The 25995-nt window shown below is 39.3% G+C and overlaps 1 protein-coding gene across 1 annotated transcript in view; it reads left to right on the top strand.

Annotated features, from left to right (window-relative positions):
* The window catches only part of LOC139138493 (arylsulfatase J-like), a 42706-nt gene that overhangs the window by 13833 nt on the left and 2878 nt on the right, over positions 1-25995 (top strand). The window contains exons 7-13 of the mRNA XM_070706892.1: positions 19138-19262; positions 19654-19718; positions 20253-20354; positions 20918-20981; positions 22101-22198; positions 25451-25587; positions 25806-25864. Coding sequence (XP_070562993.1) covers positions 19138-19262; positions 19654-19718; positions 20253-20354; positions 20918-20981; positions 22101-22198; positions 25451-25587; positions 25806-25864 — 650 coding nt within the window. The remainder of the gene's footprint in view (positions 1-19137; positions 19263-19653; positions 19719-20252; positions 20355-20917; positions 20982-22100; positions 22199-25450; positions 25588-25805; positions 25865-25995) is intronic.

The following is a 25995-nucleotide window of genomic DNA, read 5'->3' on the forward strand; positions in this document are numbered from 1 at the left end:
CCCCATCGGATCGACAAAAGTGACGTCAGAGGGTAGTTTTTTGAAAAGCTATTTCCCTAGGGAAATAGTTCAGATCAAACTTAGTAAAGTGCCCGGTCACGTGACCGTAGTGTCGTCTGCAGCTTTGCAACAATGGCGGGTGACTAGAACGTGATGTGCGTCCGGGACACATTCTCTAAAACAGATTTGTCAACACATTCCAACAGCGTAGGAACTTGAACAGCTAATCGACGGAAAAGATTAAAGTGCAACTAGGAATGTCGCTAGGTATGCTTAGAATATTTTTGAAAGAAAGCGGTGCCACGTACAACTGAAACCGCTGTGGAAACATCGCCCAGTAAACTTGTCACAATGGATTGCTGCGGTACCGTACAAAATATCAAAACACATTAAAAACTATATCACAATACAACATGAGCATGCGGTGTGTTATAAAACACCTATAGCCTGGTCTTTATTCGGGCTATAGCGCCCTTCTATTACCCCTCGTGGCCGTGTGTTACCAGAAACACATCGCTATACCCCTCGGCCTACGGCCTCGGGGTATAGCGATGTGTTTCTGGTAACACAGGCCTCTCGGGGTAGTAGACGGGCGCTATAGCCCTCATAACCAGGCAATAAGTGTTTACTATACTATACTATACTATACTATACTATACTATACTATACTATACTATACTATACTATACTATACTATACAATACTATACTCTACTATACTTATACTATAATATGACAGAACCCCATGGCCGGTGAGCGCAAGCGCGCCGTACTAGCGGTATTTGCACAAGTGCTGCGGTGTATTCGGCGGCAGTCCTTTCACGAGCGAAGCGAGTGAAAGGACAGCCGAATACACCGCAGCACGAGTGCAAATACCGCTAGTACGGCGCGCGTGCACTCACAGGCCATGGGGTTCTGTTATTATTACATATGTTCTGTCTTTTATTTTCATCATTTATCGAGAGAATAGACGATTAGTCGTGCGTACTCATCTTCGCTTGCCAAGGTCTCCGCTACGGGCAGCTGGACGCTTCCCGAAATCAGACCTTGGCTGATAGACCACCTAGATCGTGTTTTTTAAAGCGCCACCACATGACTGTATGTGACCAGTAAATAGCCAATCAGATAATCGGTTACTACGAATGTTTTAGTATAGGTCTTTTCCCACTTTTTTTGGTGTTACATTTACAAGTATTCGTGGTCACTGTTTACATTTCATGCTACTGAAATCTACTGCTGAAATAACTGATGTGTTCAAAACGTCAAAACAAAGGCCCAGCCGCCAGCGCGTCTTACTGCAAGATATTCCCAGCTGTCGCTCAACTTGTAAGGTGAAAACATCAACCCGCCACACTCAAAAGATCGTGGCGCGAAATAGAAATGTTCTGCCCACCGAAGCAAATCTGTTAAACCACTCCTCCAATTTTGACCTCAAAAATTCACGATAAACCCATTACTCAGACGTTGTTCAGACATTGTGGTCCTGTCAACTGGCGCGACCGGCAGCTATTCTGTTGTTCATATTTTGGGAAAATTGTAAAAATTGTGAGACGATGAACAGGATTTACCCGAACAGAACATCGACACGCCGCGGGAGAAACAAATAGAAGCATGGCTCGAAAACATGGACTAGGACTTTGTGAAATATGCAAGAACTGGAAATCAAAGAACCGGATTGTGTTTGGGTGTTGTTCAGAAAAAAATCGCTTATTCATCACAGTAAGCAATATACTCATCGGTGAATTTCATAGACTACAAGCGTCAGTTTTTTCAAAGTCATCTTCTGCACTATCGCCATATTCGTCGATTTTTTTTCTTTGAGAGATATCTAACGCTTCACACGATACAAAGCGTTGCCATACATTTCGTAACCCACGATCACTGAAACGGAACTTTTCGCCACCTCTCTGAATGACGAGAAAATCGCCCGTAACTTTATCCCCACCACGCAGTAAGATTTCCATGCATGACAATCAAATCCTGTATTAAACTCAGGCAAGATTGCCTTCCCACTCCTAAATCTCCGTTTGAGCCATTAGGGTGTCACAGGACGAAGGTAAACCAGAGACTTGGTTCAAGTCGGTGAATTTTCAAAAAAAAATGATTTGTAAAAGTTCCTCTTGTAAAATTTGGTAGCGATTGAACGCGTTTTTATTTAGTTTGTGCAGCTATAGCAGAAGTGAGTTAGTTTGTGGCAGGTAAAACTTCCCTGTATCGCGTTCACCCCACTCAACGCGTCCACATAATCCTACTCACACATTTCACATGAAAACAGAACACAGATCATTGCATTCCAGACGTTCACCCAACTTACATGTTCACAATCGCGCACTTGAACCAAGTCTAGTAAACCAGTAAGTAAATCGAGAGAAAAGCTGTGCACAAACAGTGCGGTGGTCGACGTTTGGAAGGTAGGCGTGGTTTTATCTTTGAGTGTAACGCGTGCTCTGATTGGTCCGCCTGATTTTCTAATTCCATCAAACTCCTTAACGCAAAATAGTGGGGGTATCCCGCACGGCGTGGTTAGTAGAAGACTCCTGTCTGGCTAACGAGCCGTGCGAGCGGACGATGTGTGTACTACTTATCTGTCAAAGCTTCAGGGCGACACTGCGGAGTTATATAACATTGACATCACTGTAATAAGGCATTGAATCAGCTTTCACTTTTCATTGGTCAACGCCGCCACACCCTCTATTTTGATTGGCTAAACTATTGTTTACTTGTTTATTAAGGATGACGTAAGAGGAACGTCGAAGGGCTCGAACTTCGAACTCTGTTTGCGATCGCTCACTGTACACAGACGTAGCAACATGCCAAAGATAGCCATATTAAGAGAACTTTGAACATGGAACTTTGGAAGCGAACGCTTTTGATTTTTTTACATGTTGAGCTCGAAATTCTTCTAAATGATCGATACAAATAACAGTTTGAAGGGTTTTACGGGAAATTTAAGAGTAAGATACGGCAAATGTAACTTGTCGAACGATCAAATTTCAGTGTTTACCGTGGCACACTGTTATCAGTAGCATGTAGGACACACAAGCACAGAATAAACTGCATGCAAAAGTGACATTCTATTGTTGTAAACAGGGAATGTCCGGTGAGAAAACTACTGGCAAAAACGACTCTGAAAATGTTAACTGTTTCATTGGCTCCGCTGCGCCCGCAGTTACGTGTGTTTCGATGTATGATGGCCGCCATGGTACGGCGGCCACCGTGCATTCATGGAGCTAGAAACGGACGTCGCCCGTTGTCAATGTTTTTGCTTCGCTGACAAACAAATAGCTGTGGTCCATAGCTGTGGTGTTTTCGGACGGGATTCCTGCCTTTTACGGGCTGGTTTTGACTTTTTACGATTTTAACCCCGCCACCACAGCTATGGGAAAATGCGTAGAAAAGCGTCCATGTTACGCCCGACAGCACCCTTGTCGCAACTTTGTTCGGCGATATTTCGAAAAGTTTCCATCCAAATTACAAATTGCCAACACTCATCGACAACTTGGTTATTAGGGACTCGCCACGACCAGAAATCCGCTTACAATTCACTGAAATATCGCCGTTTTTCTAACTTCAACCGACATGACTACGCGGAGACCGCCATTTCGCTGGCGTAAAACTGTTGTTCGAGGCTCTCTGCAGAACGTCACTACAGTGACGTAGCGGTGACCTTTCAACTTATAGAAAACAAACTGAGTATTTCATCGTGTGATATCGATGACCATCGTTTGTCCTATGGACATTGCCAGTCTCACATAACTGAAATCAAACTTTAACTTGGGAAAAAAATAGTTCAGTCCTGGGATCTGTGATTGTTTATGCGGCGCGGATGCCGGCTGTAATCTCTCAGTTTGTTTTCTATAAGTTGAGAGGTCACCGCTACGTCACTGTAGTGACGTTCTGCAGAGAGCCTCGAACAACAGTTTTACGCCAGCGAAATGGCGGTCTCCGGGTAGTCATGTCGGTTGAAGCTAGAAAAACGGCGATATTTCAGTGAATTTTAAGCGGATTTCTGGTCGTGGTGAGTCCCTAATAACCAAGTTGTCGATGAGTGTTGGCAATTTGTAATTTGGATGGAAACTTTTCGAAATATCGCCGAACAAAGTTGCGACAAGGGTGCTGTCGGGCGTAACATGGACGCTTTTCTACGCATTTTCCCATAGCTGTGGTGGCGGGGTTAAAATCGTAAAAAGTCAAAACCAGCCCGTAAAAGGCAGGAATCCCGTCCGAAAACACCACAGCTATGGACCCACAGCTAACAAACAAACTGCTCTTCCGGATACTAAAAATCATCCTCACACTATAACAAGTACATGCAAACTTTGTCGTAGTTTTTAATCTGTAATGTCATGCATTTTACTATAACGAGCATCGAACAAAAGTGAAATGAAATCTTGTAGACGGCATTTTTTGTGTTCACAAACAAAAATAGTTCCGGGTCTAAGTTAGTAAATAATCATTAACATAAAGGTATGGCATAATGTTTTTGGTATTGCACTGCAGTGCAAATACCGGTAGTACGCGCGCGCTTCGATGCAAGTAAACTGTGGTACATATGTAATAATATACTATACTTTATTATACACCTACTGCCGTAACCTATGGGAGTTTGACCGTCCAATAACTTTCCGTATTTTGTATAGTACGCGGAGTCCCGAATACGGGAGACGCGCGAAGCGCCTGTTTGACCTTTAACCTAGCGATTATCGGATGTAAACAAACTATTTTACGGTGAGTTTAATTGACATAATAATAACTTCCACCAAAATGTATTCGTAGTTATAAGGTTTAAAACACGCTTAACACAAAACTGAGTCTAAATGCAATTGATTTTTATTTTAAAAAACTAATTGAATTGAAAACATGCAGCGAAGTTTGCTTGTACTGCACTGGAAATTAATTGGCTTCGTGCCAACGCAACAATCGCGCGCGTTCCACTCATATCGCGCGTGCCGCATCCCTCAAAATTTACCATAGAATTAGTTTATACTGACGATTAATGGAGGGAGGTGTATAATAATAGGGTTATTCACAAAATACGGCCCTGTATGGACTCGGGCTCAGTGAGTGACGTATTGGACGAGCCGAACACTCACTGAGCCCTCGTCCATACAGGGCCGTATTTTGTGAATAACCCTGTAATAATATTATAACACGCCACATGCTCATTCTGTGTCGCGATTCTCCAGAATGCGTCACGTGACGAGAAAATAGATACGTCTAGTCCCCACCAAATCGACAAAAGTGACGTCAGAGGGTATTTTTTGAAAAGCTATTTCCCTAGGGAAATAGTTTTGACCAAATTTAGAAAAGTGTCCGGTCACGTAACCGTAGTGTCGTCTTCAACTTTGCAACAATGGCGGGTGACTAGAACGTGATGTGCGTCTGGGATAGGTGACGACACATTCTCTAAAACAGATTTTACAACATTTTCCAACATTCCAACAGCATAGGAACTTGAACAGCTCATCGGCGGAAGAGATTAAGGTGTAACTAAGGATGTCGATAGGTATGCTTTGAATATTTTTTGAAAGAAAGTGGTACCACGTACAACTGAAACCGCTGTGGAAACACCCGCCAGTAAACTTGTCACAATGGATTGTTGCGGTGCAAAATATCAAAACACATTAAAAACCAATAACAATACAACATGAGCATGTGGTGTGTTATAAAACACCTATAGCCTGGTCTTTATTCGGGCTATAGCGCCCATCTATTCCCCCTCGTGGCCGTGTGTTACCAGAAACACATTGCATATACCCCTTGGCCTACGGCCTCGGGGTATAGCGATGTGTTTCTGGTAACACACGGCCCCTCGGGGTAATAGACGGTCGCTATAGCCCTCATGACCAGGCAATAGGTGTTTACTATACTATATTATAACACGCCACATGCTCATTCCGTGTCGCGATTGGCCAGAATACGTCACGTGACGAGAAAATAGATACGTCTAGTCCCCACCAGATCGACAAAAGTGACGTCATATGGTATGAAAAGCTATTTCCCTAGGGAAATAGTTCTGACCAAACTTGGAAAAGTGCCCGGTCACGTGACCGTAGTGTCGTCTGCAGCTTTGCAACAATAGCGGGTGACTAGAACGTGATGTGCGTCCGGGATAGGTGACGACACATTCCCTGAATCAGATTTTCCAACATTTTCCAACATTCCAACAGCGTAGGAACTTGAACAGCTCATAGTCAGGTGGCTTAACAAAAATATCGTTACACGGATGACAAAAGTGCCAAATTTGCTACAGAGGTTCGCATACATGTGTAGATCAAAATTAGCTATTGCTCCAAAAATTTGGGCCAGCGAAAAGGCTCGATGACGTCATAAATTCAAAATGGCCGCCGTTATATTGCTTAAAATGGTAAAACACTGCTAATTCAGGCAGTTTTCAATATTTTGAATAAACTGACAATTACAATCCCAAATTACAATTACAACATGAAATTGATGCAAATCAATTATTTTGATGACGTCATAAAGCCAAAATGGCCAACCAAATTCAAAATATCCCCCATAATATCGTGTGATAATGTTCAATCACTGTTGATAAAGCCTGTCTCCAGCATTTTAGTGCCTGAACTGAAATTAACACTGCAAATTACAGACAAAACATACAATTGATGCAAATTAATTATTGAAATGACGTCATAAAAACCAAATGGCAACCGAAAATCACAAAATGGCCTCGTATGAAGTTCACTATGCATAGTACAATAGCCCGTTTACGTGACAAAATAATAGTTTCAAGGTAATGTACAATTTGTTTTGATGATCCGTAAACTCAAAATAAATGATAAATGTACCAAAACTTAGCCAATAAGCTCAACACAAGTAGCAAACTATTATATAATTATTGATTATTTAACAATGGCCTCTGTCTGAAAAAGTGGATCAATGTAAAGAAAACCAGATATGAACTGAATTGCCTCGCGTGCACATTTTGTAAAGTACTTCTTGGGGTATTGGCTTTTATGACATTACATTGTTTTTATTCCCGAAATTAATCCAATCTATCTAAATTTGACATTATCCCCACTGTATTACGCAATGAAAAAAAAGAAAAGAAACCATTTGAAAAATTATGATCCAACAATATCTGTCGATGCAAGTGCAAATGGCTGAGCAGGCTCTTAACTGGCAGAGGTCGCGTTTGCGTATAAATTCTGCATATTTCACATATAATTGCCATGTAGAACGAGTTGACCTACTTCACAGTATCTCAATGCGCCCAAAAACGATACAATCATCTGTGCCGCGCCGTGTAGCAGCAAAATGAGTTCGTGACCTTTGAAGTACGCGTTTCAAAAATAAATACCCATGGGAACCTGCTCACCACGCCACGCAACTCATGTACAGCTGACTATGGTGCACTTGTCAGGCGATGGTCGATGATTCTGGTTATTGCCTATATTGTCAAGTTCAATGCCTAATTTACGGAAACACGAACTCTGTCTAGTGTATTCGAAGCTCTGCGTACAGGTTGTGCACGCGGCCTCTACCACGTGCTGTCCTGTGGACAGTGTGGTACAAGCCGTCGGCCTACCACCGTACCGCCGGGAAACGCAGACCTATTGTACGCAGGAGCATGGCAGGAGCTAGCCTACTGCTCCTGATTTAACATCAATGCCAACATGGAAATCTCATGAAAAATTTGTCATTGTTGGTTCTGTAGCTAATACAATCTTGAAAAGCAACTTAAAAGACACAGACTGTCAATACGTCGCCATAATATTATGCTGATCTCAGCGGAACCATGCCGGAATATAAATTCGCTGACACACACACAAGATTGAAAAGTGTCACTCTACATCTCATTCTCAGAGAAAAATGCATTGATCAAATATTATGACGCTAACCTTCGATAATCTAGCTTTTGGTTCGCTATGTCCAGAGTAACCCACACGATTCTTAAAGTCAAACGTCGACACGACGACATCAACAGTCAAAACTCAAGATTAGCGATCAGCGCGGCCGAGTGACTGAATTCAGAAATCACTTTGTGTAAAATGTTTTAGTATAGCGCCCTCAAACATACTTATTTAGCCTCCGATAGACTTATACAGGCCACAAATTTTCTTTTACTCATAACTTGATAAATTCGCAAAGCACAACCACCAAAAAACTAATCAGTTCTTGCAAATTTGAAGAACAAATTGTGTGCGAAATGTGATCGGAATCTGCCAAGCCGTTTTTGAGATATCGTGCTAACAGACAGACAGACAGACACGCACACAGAAACGCCTAACCATAACCTCGCTGCGCGCATGCGCACGCGAGGTAAAAATGAGGTGTTAAAATGTCTGAAAAATTAAAATCAGGTAAAGCCCCAGGTCCAGATGGCCTTCCAAATGAGTTCTACAAGTATGCCTCAGACATTATTCTACCTTTACTTGTTGAGCTTTTTAATTGTATTTTTGAGTCTGGAATTTTCCCGTCAGAATGGACTATCGCTATTGTTATCCCGCTCTTTAAAAGGGTGACAGAAAAGATGTGAACAATTATAGGGGTATTTCTCTTCTCAACGCATTAGGAAAATATTTACTGCGATCCTGAATGACAGATTAACTAAGTGGTCTGATAACGTAAATATCATTTCAGATTGTCAGGCTGGCTTCAGAAAGAACCATTGTACTACAGATAACATCTTTGTTCTACACGCTATTATACAACCAGATATGAACTGAAAATGCTCACGTGTTTCATTATATATTGCATTTATGTGCAAGTTTGAACCTTTGCTACATGCTTTGCTACATTTAAAGTGTTATGATCAACACAATGAATTTCACCACAGATCAATTCTAAAGGTCATTAAGTATTCAAATATGTAATTAGCTGAAATAAAAATAATTAATTTCTTTGAGTACTGTCATTGTATCACAATATAGCATGTGTAATTACCTTTGGTCAAGTCCTTCAAGCTCTATATGCCAAACCGTGAAAGCTTGTTAGCTATTTATGCAAATTATGAATTAGCTGACATGAAAATGCAAAATGACTTTCAATACTGTTATAACCTGGTATAATGATCAATGTACACAGCATGTTTCGCCAAATTTTATCAAGTAAATGCCAGTATATATCCCTAATTTGGAAGGTTCATTAAATATGCATATTGGGAATTGGCTGAAAAAAATGTCAAATGACTTTCAATAATCTTGTATCATAGTATCTTTAACGTACATAGCAAGTTTTGCCAACTTTGGTCAAGTCAAAACAGATAAATATCGCTAATAAATGCGGGATATCGGACCGCAGGCGGGCGAAGATTGCATTATAAGCTAGCTCTACAGGTGGGAGGCCGTGTAACGCCGGTAACACACAGCCCTGCCATGCAGAGCTACATTATAAGCGCGCCAACCCAAACTCACTGCATGGACATCACATTTACGAAATCGAAGTCCAAAGTCAACTACGCCATTGTTAGAATAAGAGAGGTTTTCCATCAAACGGGACCATACCACCACAAATTTTGCACAGATGGCGTTGCACTGGCATTGAAAAAGGGTGCATGGGAGCATGGGAACGCGGGCAGTTTCCCTCGCTATGGGTAGGAAATGCATTGAGCAAGACACACTTCCGGGTTCGCAAAAAAACGAGGATCCCATTTACGGGGCGCTCAAATATAACTATTTGCTGTGATACATAGCAGAGGCGTATATGTTTGTGATGCTGAGAATAACATCAGTAAATAAATGACGGGTTTTAAAAGTTGCGATGAAACAGACTTCTGAAGGTAGCTCGCTTGGGGAACACGTCATCCCCGCCGCTGTCCGCTTTGACCCCAGTAATTCACACTGGTTTTGGTCGGCCCATGGAGGTAGCCATGGTCGGCCCCAGGTACCCAAGTCACTTCGACCCCGTCACACTTTTGCGTACATGTCCACGGAGACGATTCAACATGTTCAACAACAAAGCCAAGACAAAAATTGAAAATATCAATAAAATGGCTTCACAAAGGCTGAAATACACGATACTCGATGAAGTATGAAGTTTATGAAATGAAATCAAAATTGACAACACAAGTGTTTGTCTCGGGTAATACTATGCCTACCAGTTGAAGTTGAACTATTCTACAGACTGTTTTTTCCATACAGTGCAGTATTTGTCAGTGACAAATTAATCTTTGCAATACATTTTTTTGCGATGAGCTGGAAATTTGATAATATCGAGTTAATGTACATAAATATTCCGTTATTTACTGGGACACGTTTATTTTCTCGATCCGCTATCTGCGGACTACGTGCTGAAGTACATTGACTGTTCATGTCAACGATCGTTTCTCCCTCTGCAGAGTTTCTGTATCCCGTTCAACAACGCTGTACCTCGATCACACGATAGTGACGCTATGTAGCTGTGCAGTATTGAAACTTATCATAAAATGGCCACCTCGTCTAACAGTAACATGTATTGTCAGGATTATCGTACGGAAAAAAGACTGCAAAACTAAGACTTATGAATCTTCATCAGAATTGAACACATCATGATTGTACACGAGTATCAACCGTGAATGCACGTTGAGCTCGGCAGTTACACAAGCATGGTACGCTACATGCATAGCCCTACGAGTATGGCGACAGTGTCCGGCTTTGGCTACGCCGGGGCTACGCCGCCTACCGGAGGTGGGAGGCGGCGTAGCCAAAGCCGGACACTCTCGCCATACTCGTACGGCTAGCTACATGCACTGCCGCGATGCCGATCGTATGCATTCCAAGGCCTATCCCGGAATTTGTTTCACAAACAACCTCAAAGGAGAGCAAACATACTTCTATGGACAATGACGAATACGTTTCTTGGCGAAGCAAAATCAAAACAGTGCAGCAGTACATGAAGTAGGTCATGGCCTTGGACTCTGTGCACGAACCTGATTGACACTTCAATACCTTTGACCCAAAGTTATTATTCATCAGCACTTCCATGCCATGAGGCTAGGTAGAGAACGTATTACGTACGCAGTGTACGCTGTGTGTTAGGAACGCACACAGGGAATGCACAGCGTACACTGCGTACGTACGCAGGGCTAGCGAGAGAGTTGCCGACATCGACGGTTATTTACGAAAAAGAATAAAAGACTGGCATTTTTGGAAGCGATCGAGTAGCTGCGGTAGGCAGGGATACGACTTGGGCCCAAGAACGCTGAATTTCGGCAGTAATTTGGCTTTTTACGTCAAGTCCAAAAATGGATTTGAAGTCACCAACTCTACGTACGGGTCTTTGCAGGGCTGTGGTGAGCGGGGCTATTAGCTGTAGCGGAACACACAGCATCGTACGCAGGGCTAAGAACGTATGTACTCATTTCTGGCGATCGAGCAGCGAGGGAAACAATCAATTACCAAGGATGAAGCTAATTTGCTAAACGATATTTTATCTTGAATAGTGAGTTGAATGAGTAATAAAATATCATATTTTTAATGTTCAATACGAGGTTGAAACACGGAGGGACCGTGGTTGAAACCAGAGCTATCCAGCTGTAGCCAACCTGGACAAGCACATTTCACAGCGCCCTCAAACAGTCGATTGTTTTCACTTGTCATACGCGGCGTAACAGAAAAATTAAAACTTTCATAACTTCATTAATATCCAAGCCATGCCCACCAAAACCTTTTCAGTTCTAGCCATTTGAATTCTGAAGATGTCTACCAAATTTGACTGAAATACGTTCAGCCGTTTTTGAGAAAATGGACCAACAGACAGACAGACAGACAGACAGACAGACAGACATCGCTGCGACATAACCTCGCTGCGCGCATGCGCACGCGAGGTAATGAGGGCAACTTTACGCATCGGTTCTACCTTTGAAAGTGTTACGATATAGTGAGCAGATCAATAGTAGTGTGATTTCATGATAACGAAAACATGGCGAGAAACCGGTGAATAAATCATGCCTTGACCCTGGTCATGTGACCTTGGCCCCCGAAAAAAAGGTTTTGTGTTTGTGATTTGGTCTTTTGCTTTTCGACTTTTGTTTGAGAAGCCTTTTTCGTTTGTTGAATTTTATGTTTTTTATGTGTGATGACAGACACATAGTTTTGTGAAACAGTAGTTCTCTTTTTGGAGGATGTGCTGGCAACACGATTGGAAATATTTTGGGTTTATAGGATTTTGAAAAGTTTGTCAAAAATTATTGAAAAATAAGGCACCAGACCATAATTTGTTGCTACAGACTAAGGTAAATTTCTTAATTTTGTTCAATCTACTTGGCAACAAAGTAAAGTTAACTGCTTTTTACTAAATCTAGTCAAATTTGCTTTTTTTGCAAATGTAAATACAGTGAAATAAACAAAAAATTTTCAAACTGTACTTATCATATAATTCTGCACAATGTTTTGAATCTTACAAATTTTGAGCCTTCACCTGTTTTTGATATATCACGGTTGTCAAAATGCGATTTTTCTAACAGTTATAACCACTACTTTGTTTGACTGCTGATAGTACATTGTAAACTCTCCTATTTTGCTAAACTGTCATTTTCATTGTGTGGTAGATGTTCAGGAAACTAAGGTATTTCATACTTTTGAAGTTAGTACCTCAATAAGGCAAAGTAAAATAGTTAAAATTGTATTTTTTTATTCTATCTACTTAAAAAATACAAGGAGTTCAAGTAGCTGGTGAAATATTTGTATTAAAAAGATATTTTGAAATTGAAAAGTTGAAAATGTCTAAAAATTGTTCATGACAACACTACCTTATATTTTCAAGGCCACCTTAAACATGACCCTCTATTTTTCAGGGCCACCTGGACATGACCCTCTATTTTTCAGGGCCACCTTGGACATGACCCTCTATTTTTCAAGGCCACCTTGAACATGACCCTCTATTTTCCAAGGCCACCTTGGAAATGACCCTCTATTTTTCAGGGCCACCTTGGACATGACCCTCTATCTTTCAGGGCCACCTTGGACATGACTCTCTATTGTTCAAGGCCACCTTGGACATGACCCTCTATTTTCTCACATTACCAAAACTTGGGGAATGGACAAAACAATAATGACAATTTAAATGAAAACAATAGGATCTGTCATTTTGAAATGGTAGAAATCTATTTATTGTGCAAATTTATCAAAAGTGTCGGGTACCCTATAGCTGAAAGTTACAATATTACAGATTACCCTTAAAAACATGTGAATTGCAAAAACAGAAGAGTAGATGAGCTTAAATTTACTGAATAAACCAATATTACTACGATATCCTATTATCCCAAAATATTTCCAATCGTGTTTGGCCTAAACAAGACCGTTTGGTCTGGGTTTTATGAACAAAGAGAAGACTTTTTTGACTTTTGAAGCTAGCTTACCTTACTTTTTTGCAGCTTTCGTGAATTTTATGAAAAGCGTCTTTGCCTTACGTTTTTGGTATCATTTTGCTGTTTGGAAACCAAAAGCATAAAAAACGCCAGGAAGAATATAAACAGAAATTCAAAGATTAAACAAAAGCAAGAACTCAGAAAGATTCTCAGATTCATCAAGAATCTTGCAAATCAAACCTTATCAAATGTTGAAATCAAAGCATTAAGCAAAGGCTTGAAATTTATTCCCACTCCGAAGTGCCTATACAGAAAAATTGTCCTGTAAGATATCAACAAATCTATTCGCATCATAAAATTGTGCAATATCATGAGAAACAAACGATCAATTCATCAGTCAGACATCTGTTCTAAGATAAATCCAATGTCGATACTACTAACAGCAGAAAACCCAAAATTGTAAAACTGTATCGAAGCAACTTAGATCGATAGAGAAAATTCCATTCGCAACCCACATCAGAAAGAACACAACCATAACAGAAAAGACTGCTCTGAACAATCTGTCTAAAAAAAAATTAATCACAATAAAACCCATCAATAAAGGAAGAGGCATAGCAATTGTGAATACTACAAATGACATTAAAGAAAGTTATAGACAGCTGCGAAATGTACACTGTACATTAAGGCAACACTTGGCGACATTAACTAAACAGTGGAAATTGTATATGGAATCATTTATCTGCGACCAGTAGATCATAGACGAGGTGATTTACAGTTTCCCCATTCCCACAAGTAGAATAATTTGTACATCACGATGGTATCTCCTGCCAAAAATACACAAAACCCAAGCAGAAGGAACAATCATCATCCAACGTCACAATAGAAATGGCTGCTCGAGCCCAATAAACCAAATCTCGGAATTTCAAGACTTTGTCATAAAACCAATCATGCAAAGATGACTTACATATGTCAGGGACACAAAAACTTCATTAACTAGTTAGAATCAATAAAAAACCAGGCAAACTCTATTCTGGTAACATTAGGGTGGTATCAATGCAGAAAAACATGCCAAAAATGAAGCCATAAATACAGCGATCGTAGCGTTTGACTCTGAAACAGTACCAGCCAACTGATACGATACAAACAACTCACCAACAACGTACATGAAAGCCTTACTGTCGAATATTCTGAAACGCAACATATTTTAGTTCAACTGAGAAAAATACAAACAAATCTATGGATGTAGCATGGGCTCACCAGAAATAGCTGATATCACATACCATGAAACGGAGAAAACTATATTAAATCCCAAATCTGGTCAAATATTCGTATGGAAACGTTTAAAAGGTAACATTTTCATGATTTACTCATGAACAGATCATAAACGTATAACATCCAGAATATTTGTCGAGGAGTCCAACGCCCTGTACCCTACGTTCAACTTGGGAATTCAAAATTGAACATTTTATCGACAAAATCTCATACCCTGACCTTGTGGTCTTAAATGCCAGAGACGCAATCGAGAGAGATCCCTCGATTGTAAAACCCACACAAACCATCTGACAATATTTATCTGCCACCAACCTTCAAATGCTTCATTAAAGGTTAATTACTCAGATATGTTCGCGCATGCAACAACAATATGGACTTCATATAAAAATGGTCAATTTCTCAACGCAAAAACTTCAACAACGAGATTACAAAAAGAAAGATATAACTTGCATCAAAAAGAAGTTAATGTAACAAAACGTCAGGCCATCCTTCATCAACAAAAATAAGAGTAATGGTGAAACAAAAACCTTGTCAGCACAACCTCATCATAACAAGTCTAATCAAACTATGTAATAAGAAACAGGAAAATAATTAAAGACGATTATATGCTGGCCATGGTTTTCCAGAAAACCTATAATAACGTATAAAAGAAAGAAAAACATACAAGATATCCTCCTTAAAGCAAAATTCAAACACAAAGACAGTACAAATGAACGGTCTGGGCAACAATTCACGCAACAATCATACTACAACATAATGATCTTAGCATCTCTCTTTGATGGTTGCCATCAAACTAAGCATGTTGGAATACAAGACCATTCAAGTAACTGAAGAAGGGACCCCACTTTGACCCGAAATGCCGCTATAAGTTATCACAAACATAAAACATTTTTTCTGGGACCAAGGTCACATTACGAGGGTCAAAACACTATCGATTCACTGGTTTCTCACCATGTTTTCCTATCACGAAACCACATTGATCTACTCACTATACCGTATCATAAACAGGGTTGAACCAGTGTGTGAAGTTGCCTTTATTTCCTTTTATATCGATTCGACTTTTCAAACACAGATTATTGTTTAATAATAAATAATCTCATAAGAGTTTGTTATTTGTGGTGAACTTATTGACTGAGTTTTGGTATATTTATCTTTTATTTTGAGTTTATGGCATATTAATACAAATTGTACATTACCTTTAAACTATCAGTTTGTCACGTAAATGGGCTATTGTACCAAGCATAGTGAACTTCATAATAGGCCACTTTGTAATTTTCGGTTGCCATTTTGGTTTTATGACGTTATCACAATAATTAATTTGCATCAATTGTATGTTTTGTCTGTAATTTGGGGTCTTAATTTCAGTTCAGGCGATAAAATGCTGGACACAGGCTTAATTAACAGTGCTTTCACATTTTAGACAATGTTACGGCAGACATTTTGAATTTGGTCGGCCATTTTGGCTTTATGACGTCTTTGTAATAATTGATTTGCCTCAAATTTAATGTTTTATATATAATTGAGAGTGTTTGTGTCAGTTTATTTTTTAAAAAATATTGAAAACTAGCCGAATAAGCCGTATTGTACCATTTTTAAGCAATATAATGGTGGCCAATTTGTATTTATGACGTCATTGAGTCTTTCCGGTGGCCCAAATTTTTGGAGCAATAGCTAGTTTTGATCTACACATGTATGCGAACCTCTGTAGCAAATTTGGCACTTTTGTCATCCGTGTAACGATCTTGCTGTTTTTTGTTGCTAAGCCACCTGACTATCAACGACGGAAAAGATTAAAGTGCAACCAAGGATGTTGCTAGGTATGCTTCGAATATGTTTCGAAAGAAAGTGATACCACGTACAACTGAAACCGCTGTCGAAACATCGCCAAGTAAACTTGTCACATTGGATTGTTGCAGTGCAAAATATCAAAGCACATTAAAATCTATATAACACTACAACATGAGCATGTGGTGTATTATAGTAATCACCTATTGCCTGGTCATGAGGGCTATAGCGCCCGTGTATTAGGGACTGGTCAGTTTCTTCAGCCTGGGGGGGCCGGTGGATTCATGGGGGGGGGGGGGTCACCCTGTTTTTGACTTTGGTGATAGGGGGGGTCACCATGTTTTTGAAATGCCCAATAGGGGGGGTCAGTGTGTTTTTGAATTTTGACACAGGCTCATCATTGCCTAAAATGCTAGTGTCAGCCACAAATTTCATCATTCGTTGTATTTTTCGGCTCGCCCTTCGGGCGCGTGACTTTAATAATCAGTCATATTTTTCAGCTCGCCCCACTTTTAATATCAAGCATACATACATCAGAGATATCTGTACGTTCCATATTTTTCAGTGTGCTCTACAAGCTCATTACTTTAATATATCAGACATTTTTCAGCATGCCCTTCAGGTGCATGACTTTAATATACAAGGCATATATATCAGAGATATTTGGATGTTTCATATTTTTTGACGCGCCCTTCGGGCGCCATACTTCAATAAATCAGAGATATCTTGATGTTTGCTAAGTGAAAGTGTACCGTTATGAAGTCTGCATTTCATATGAAAAGGATGACAAATTCCTGATACTTTTCTGTTCTCTCTATGAGAATTCAGTATGAGAAAGCAACATGCACAAATATTTCACAATATATATTTGATACAGTGACTTATTTTAGAGATAGAAAAATGACAAGATATCTTTCCTTCTCATTAATGCAATTATTTTCCTTTTTGTCACAGGTTTTCTGTAGAAAGATGCTTTTTTTATGAACAAAATAACAGTTAAAAAAAACAGTTTTTGTCATTATTAGCTGTGCTTCTATGGTTTCAATGTTACAAGAAAAGGTCCTCTCAGACACTGTACACATCAGATTTGGCTAAAAAAGCTCTCTTTGGCTCCTCAGGAGATTTAATTGGATGGTTGGCAAGTCTTAACACCCATCAAAGTCTTTGATTCACTGCTTTTTCCTCTTTGATATTAATGATTGACATCCATTTCTGTACAACAGTTCAGGACATCTGGTTAAGCATAGAAAGTGTGAGATACATTCACAGCTCATTCAAAATACAGCTCATTCAAAATGTACTGTATTCAAACTTTAAGATTGACACTTTGAAATTCCTATCTTACAACTGACATGTCAACAATTTCATTAAAATATAGCATGACTATTTAAAATATAAATATATGTAAAATGTAAAATATATATATATATATATATATATATATATATATATATATATATATATATATATATATAATTTATGTCCACCTTTTTGTTTTACCTATGTCGCGCGCCAGGGGGGGGGGGGTCACCCTGTTTTCGAAATTTGGAATAGGGGGGGTCACCCTGTTTTCAAAATTTGGAATAGGGGGGGTCAGCCACTTTTTGACGTTGGCAAAAAATAATCCACCGGCCCCCCCCAGGCCGAAGAAACTGACCAGTCCCTTACCCGAGGGGCCTGTGTTACCAGAAACACATCGCTATTCCCCGAGGCCGTAGTTCTCGGGGCATAGCGATGTGTTTCTGGTAACACACGGCCCCTCGGGGTAATAGACGGGCGCTATAGCCCTCATGACCAGGCAATATGTGATTACTATAATACACTACACTACATAACACGCCACATGCTCATTCCCTGTCGCGATTCGCCAGAATACGTCACGTGACGAGAAAATAGATACGTCTAGTCCCCACCGGATCGACAAAAGTGACGCCAGAGGGCATTTTTTGAAAAGCTCTTTCCCTAGGGAAATAGTTTTGACCAAATTTAGAAAAGTGCCTGGTCACGTGACCGAAGTGTCGTCTTGCAGCTTTGCAACAATGGCGGGTGATTGGAACGTGATGTGCGTCCGGGATAGGTGATGACACAGTCTCTAAAACAGATTTTCCAACATTTTCCAACAATCCAACAGCATAGGAACTTGAACAGCTCATCGACGGAAAAGATTAAAGTGCAACTAAGGATGTCGCTAGGTATGCTTAGAATATTTTTTGAAAGAAAGTGGTACCACGTATACAACTGAAACCGCTTTGGAAACATCGCCCAGTGAACTTGTCACAGTGGATTGTTGCGGTGCAAAGTATCAAAACACATTGAAAACTACATAACAACACAACATGATCATGTGGTGTGTTATTAAACACCTATAGCCTGGTCTTTATTCCGGCTATAGCGCTCGTCTATTACCCCTCAGAAACACATCGCTATAGCCCTCGGCCTACGGCCTCGGGGAATAGCGATGTGTTTCTGTTAACACACGGCCCCTCGGGGTAATAGACAGGCGCTTTAGCCCTCATGACCAGGCAATAGGTGTTTACTACACTACACTACACTATGTATGTATCATATATGTGTATATGTATGTATGTATGTATGTATGTATGTATGTATGTATGTATGTATGTATGTGCGTGTTTATGTCATCTATCTAGATTCTCTTACCCCCCTCTCTCTCTATCTATCTATCTATCTCGCTAGCTATCTATCTAGTTGTGTACACTGATTCGGGTCTGCCTGCCTTGTATATCACACCACTTTTCACGTTTTGGTATGATTCTGCGAAATTTCTCTGAAATGGTAACTACAGACTCTTGGTGCATTTTTATCTGACAGGTGGCATTTGGGTAACTGCAAATGGGAATATACACCAACCTACCGCGGATTTGACAGTTTCTATGGTTACTATAATCTTTTGGTGTCGCACTTCGATAAGATACATCGCACCATTCAAAATCAAGGTGAGCGATCAATCTCCTCCAACTGAAGACCCCTTTGCCTGTAAAGCGGGTCTGTCGCTGCATATTGTCATTTCAAAGGGCAAAATTAGTTCCCGAGAATGTTTGTGGACACGCGTGAAAATGATGTCGGTCAAAATGTAACTGTAAATTGAACGTTAAATTTAAGATTGCACAATCTGTCCTTATTTGCTAGCTTACACATCTGTCTATACCAAGGAATCATCATTTGTTTACGATTTTTGCCAACCCAGGCTATCCAAAGATTGAGTTATAATTTTGCATAAAAGTTCACATGATATTGTGTTCAATCTAAGACGCATGTGATTCAACTCTCTTCTATAAACCTACTGTTTGCGATGAGTAGAAACGAGTTCATTCTTTTCGTGAACAGACGTCGCCGGGTATGATTTTCGGGACAATACAGGTGTAGTGGAGAAGAGCGATGAATATCTGACGGTAAGCTATGATCTGCTTCCGCTTCGATGACGTAAGAGCAAGCTAAAAAATTTCCTATGCAAATATGTTAACTTCTTTTCACCAGAAAACGTAGCAGGATACTTGTAGTATTATTTCAAAAATATCTCACTTTGAAAGGTAAAGAAAATTTGCATGTTAGCTCGTCACAGCAAATGAACAGCCCGGCTGGTTATTTGAAGTTTCCAGTGATTGTGCAAGCTAAGATTTACAGTTCCTGAGAACGCTAAACTAGAAGGTCTACCGCAAGAGGGCGCTGTCGGAGCGCCCTCGCTCGGCACACCTGTGAACCCGGCGCATCATCGAACTTTGTGCTTGGATTTTCCAAATTATCGGGCTTTCCAGAATTTACTATTGTGGAGGATTATGCGGTGATGATTTTCAGGGTAAATTTTGACCCTCATGAACGACGCTGAAGCTACAATGTGGCAAAATATCCATCGGTAAAATCAGGACAATTTTGTAGTAGCATAGCGACGTTATTGTGTACTCGTTTTGAACTGCACTGCTTTACAGGAAATGTTGCTACGTAGAGCTGAGAAGCTAATCAAGGAACACGACGTCAACGAACCCATGTTCATGTACTTTGCTACCGATCTTCCAAAATGGCCAAATGAGGTAAGACATTTAAATTTCCAGGAGAAAGCGACGATACTCGGTAGAAATGCGTTGACCTGTCATCTTTCACTGTTTCTACAACATATAAAGACATGCCAGAAAATATCATCGTCGTACACCACGCCCTCTTCGGCGAGTCTCATCACCCAACGCCGTTGCGTAGGTCAGCGGAGCGGAAATTATCGCTCTGGCCTGCGAGAATGGAAAATATTGGATGTTGTAGGAAAAACGTTTTGGTAAATATTAGGTGAAGTTAAGTCCTTAAAAACTGTAAGTCATAAACTGCTTCCTGAAAATATCGTTCAGAAAGTTGGCTCTCACGTATCACGAGACTGATAAATTCAAGGCGAATTACAAGCCTGACTTGTAGCGTTCTGAACGTATTCTGAATAATCCAAATGAGACTCTGCAAAAAAAAATATTGCAAATGGATTGTTACACGATTATCCAAAAAAAAGTATTTCACTGGCACATTACTACTTAATAATTTTCACCGTGCCGCTATTTCACAACGAACCTCAATCAATGATTAATGAGGCATTGTTCTGCTTTTTGAACGAAAGGCTCCACAACGATTTGAGGATTTGTACAAGAATGTCAAAAATACCGAACGTAGAAAACTCTGTGGTAAGTACACGTTGCTATGGTGACAGGAGAGATCAATATTATATACTATTGCCTGAATACATGAGTTTATGTACCCGAGAGCAGTGACAATTTGCCCAACGCCAGGAGAGCAAATTGTCTCCTGCTGCGAGGGCACATAAACCCATGTATTCAGACAATAATATTTTTATTACATGCCTCTTCACATTTAATGCTAAACAACATTTAGTTACGTGCAGGGCATTTTCAAATAATTTTACCATTATCGACCTGCATAAAACAGATATTAACGAAAATCAAAAGAGTAGTGCGCGCATAAGCATCTACATTGACGTCGAAAACGTCGAAGGGCTTCACTGGAACGGGTTACCATGGAAACCGGTCAGTACATCTTTCACCGGTTCGCTGACTTCCCGGATGTTCCTATTCAAATCAATGCACTGATTTGCACTCACATCGAGGCATGTAATAAATAAGCTGGACGGTTGCCTTTTTTAGCGCGAAAAAAATGATCATAAAATGTACGTCATCCTACTTCAATAGTCCTTCACACCGATATAATGGTGAGAGTTGTATCATGGTCATACATGCAAGGTGATAATTGTTTTGCTTAAGGTTTTTTATCCGAAAATTTTCTTTGACCTTTTCTTCCATACGTGCTGCCCTCGATCAAGAGATCCATAGATCCGTGTCTTGGACTCGTTGGATCTTGGCATGTGACTCAATCATGAATATATAATTCCATCATTAACTTGATTTTTTCCGCCTGATTTTGCTATATCCAATTGTACCTTTGAAGCTATGATGACAAAGTTAAAAAAACAAAGCCAAGAAAACCAAACTTGTGTTTCTAGGTGCCATGCCCACTGTTTTGTGCTCTGAGCGGTGAACTACTAGCTTTTTAGGAATTGGGAAGAGGGCTATCATACAGAAATTTGCGAAATTGTTTTAGGTTGTAGGAATCTAAGTAAGATTGTATGTTTATAAACGCTGCGCTGAATATTTAAGAGTTGCACCTATTTTGACACCCAAATGTATGTTTCGCAAAACTTGATCAAGTCTTCCAACTATCACGTGGACAGTCCTGGCAAACGTCTTCGGGCTGACAGCTAATCGTATTTCTGTGATTGCATTACAAAGCCATGGTTTCTGCCATCGACGAAGTTGTTGGAAATCTAACGAGAGCCTTAAAGGAACGTGGAATGTGGGAAGATACTCTGTTTGTGTTCTTCAGTGATGTGAGTTGATGATCCTATCGAAATATTTGTTTTACTGTTGTAACTTTAGCGAGCTCGACAACAAACACTAAATAGTTATCATGCACACGTTTCAAACGTATGTATACGGAGCATCTATCTTTGTAGAATGCTGCCGTCGTTTGGAATAGGTCCTTTTGTCCACTTGCAAAATACAAATCTGTCAAGACAAACACAGAGATCTCACAGTAGTTTTCTATTTTCTAAGGTTCCGCCTTAAAATCGTTCTGCCTAAGGAAGACTTTATAAATGTTTTGTTAGCTCCGCTGTCAGCGACGCGGAGCTTATCAAATAGGTTGATTTTCCGTCGTCGTCCGTCGTCGTCGTCCGTCGTCGTCGTCCGTCGTCCGTCAACAATTGCCTTCTCCTCAGAAACCGCAAGTCCGTTGCTTTGAAATTTTATATGCAGTTTACTTGGGGTGACATTACTAAGGTTTCACAAATCGTGTTGAAATTTGCATATTTGTATTTTTGGGGCATTTTTTGCTGTTTTTGGTAAAAAAAATCTTCTTCTCTGAAACCGCTTGTCCGATTGCTTTGAAATTTGATATGCAGTTTACTTAGGGTGACTTCAGTCAGATTTGTTCAAATTGTTGTGAAATTTTCATATTTGTATTTTTAAGGCAATTTTTGTCGTTTTTGGTATAAAAATCTTTAAAAATCTTCTTCTTCAAAATACCAGTCAGATAGCTTTGATATTTGGTACATAGGTCTCTAGGGGTGATCTATTTCAGATTTATTCAAATTGTGCAGAAATATGCAAATTTGCATTTTTAAGGCAATTTTTGCCATTTTTGGTCAAAACATGTGTTTCTCAAAAAGTACTGGTTTGATAGCTTTGACATTTGGTATACAGGTTCCCACAGATGATCTAAATGATATTTATTGAAATAATGACAAAATCTGCAATTTTATATTTTTGGGGCAATTTTTTCCGTTTTTGGTCAAAATATGTGTTTCTCAAAAAGTACTGGTCTAATAGCTTTGAAATTCGATACGCAGATTCCTACAGATGAACTAAATGTGATATATTGAAATTATGATGAAATCTGCAATTTTTGTACTTTTAGGGCAATTCTTGCCATTTTTGGTCAAAAAATTTGTTTCTCAAAAACTGCAAGTCGATAGCTTTGATATTTGGTACACAGGTTCAAAGGGATTATTAGCTCACGTGTGTAAACACGTGGGCTAATGTCATAGCGATGTCTGTCTGTCTGTCCGTGTGTGTGTGTGTGTGTGTTTAGTGTGTGTGTCTGTCTGTCTGTCTGTCTGTCTGTTCACACGATAACTCAAAAACGCCTGAACGGATTCAAGTCAGATTTGGTACACTGGTACCATATGCTACTTGCGAGAACTGATTAGATTTTGGTTAGTGTGGCTTGCATATTCATGAAGTTATGCAATATCGTTTTTTTTTCGTACAATGGTTTCCCTACGGCGACGCGTCGGTAATGACAGTGTAGACATATATCAAGAAATACTGCACCAAATTTCATGAAACTTTTCACAGATGACAATCTAAGAACATTATGATGATACTGTGAGTGTCATGTCAATTATCCTCTCATTTGCATATTTAATGAACTTTTGTTATTAGTCAGATAACTGTGAAATTCCTGCACCAAACTTGGTGATACTTGCAAAAAATATTGATCTGATGTATATCTAATTATACTTAGAAGCATTAGGCAGTGTCAAGTTAATAGATAGCTCATTTGCATATTTTATGAAGGTTTGTAATTAGTCATATAACTCCGATATAACTTCACCAAATGTGATGAAATCTGCTGCAGATACTGATCCGACTGATATCTAACTGTAGTGTAAAGCATTTAGTAGTGTGAAATTAATTGAGGGTTCATTTACATATTTAATGAACTTTGTAATTAGGTATATAACTCTGAAATTACAGCACCCAAGTCAATGAAATTTGGTACAGATATTGTTTTGATAAATATCTAATTTTATTGTGAAGCATTTGGCAGTGTCAAGTTAACAAATAGGTCATTTGCATATTTTATGAAGTTTTGTAATTAGTGATATAACTCTGAAATAACTGCACCAAATGTGATGAAATCAGCTGCAGATACTGATCCGACAGATATCTAATTATGGTGTAAAGCATTTAGTTGTGTGAAGTTAATTACGGGTTCATTTGCATATTTAATGAACTTTGTAATTAGTGATATTACTCCGAAATTACAGCGTTAAATTTGATGAAACTTGCTACAGATGTTGATCTGATAAATATCCAATTGTACTGAGAAGCATTGAGCAGTGTCAAGTTAATAATTAGCTCATTTGCATATTTCATGAAGTCTTATAATTAGTCATATAACTCCGAAATAACTGCATCAAATGTGATGAAAACTGCTACACATACTAATACGACAGATATCTAACTGTGTTGTAAAACATTTAGTAGTGTAAAGTTAATTAAGGGTTCATTTGCATATTTAATAAACTTTGTAATTAGGTATATTACTCTGTAATTTTGGCACAAAAATTTTGTGAAACGTTCTACAGATATTGATTTGATAAATATTTAATTGTGCTATGAATCATTGAACAGTGTCAAGTTAAATTAGGGTTTATTTGCATATTTAATGAACTTTGTAATTAGTGACATTACTCTAAAATTACAGCATTAAATTAAATAAAATGTGCTACAAATGTTGATCTGATGAATATCTAATTGTCCCATATAGCATTGAGCAGTGTCCAGTTAATGAACAGCTTATTTGCATATTAAATAAAGTTTTGTAATAAGTGATTAAACTCTTAGAGTACTGTGCAAAGTTGAAAAAAAACCTGCTACATATCGTAATAACATATATCTCATTGTACTGTGAAGCGCACTACTATTAATGAACCTGTTGTAAAACACGTAAGCATATTCAGTTCATATCTGGTTTTAATATACGATATATTGAAATTATGGTGAAATCTGCAATTTTTATTTTTGGGCAATTTTTGCCATTTTGGTCAAAAAACTTCATTCTCAAAAAACTACTCGTCAGATAGCTTTGTTGACATGTTCTTAGGGATGATCTGATGTGATATATTCAGATTATGATGAAATCTTCAATTCTGTATTTTTGCAGCTATTTTAGCCACTTTTTTTCTGACCACTGAAATCACCTTCTTCATCAACATGTGTCAAAAGTAGTTATTCTCTACATAAACACAGCGGAGCTATATCGGCCCTTAGGTCGCTTGTTACTCTTTCGACAGAATGGGGGAGTGCATTACTTAGCGGCAAGCAACTGGCCACTGAGAGGTGCTGGCGGAACTCTATTCGAAGGAGGATCCAGAGTGCCTGGTTTTGTGTGCAGTTCGGCTTTGAAGAAAACCGGTTACGTGAACAATGAGTGAGTTCTGTTTTATGGCCTTCCACAGCCTCCACAGCCTGTTTAAATGTCGATCAAGCAACTACAGATCTACAGATCTACAGATCGCTGTGTTTCATTCTGAGGAGTCGTTTTCTATGGAGCTTCGTAGTAATCAACAAAATTATCATGTATTTGGGTTATTATCGTTCAAGCACACTATGCACGACATGTTTAACGCTGCTGTTATCGCTTCACAGGTTGATACATATAACAGATTTCCACACAACGATCCTGAAGCTGACTGGAGCCGAAGCAGGTAGGCACGGTGCAGAACAGAGTTCGTTGTTGTATTTGGTTATTACGAGATCTAAAACACCTGTAAAATTAACTTGAAAGCTTTAAAGTAGCAAGTGAAAGACTTAAACTTTTGCTCAAACTTTCTTCAAT

Source organism: Ptychodera flava, chromosome 8 (genome assembly GCF_041260155.1).
Source record: "Ptychodera flava strain L36383 chromosome 8, AS_Pfla_20210202, whole genome shotgun sequence".
Lineage (NCBI taxonomy): Eukaryota > Metazoa > Hemichordata > Enteropneusta > Ptychoderidae > Ptychodera > Ptychodera flava.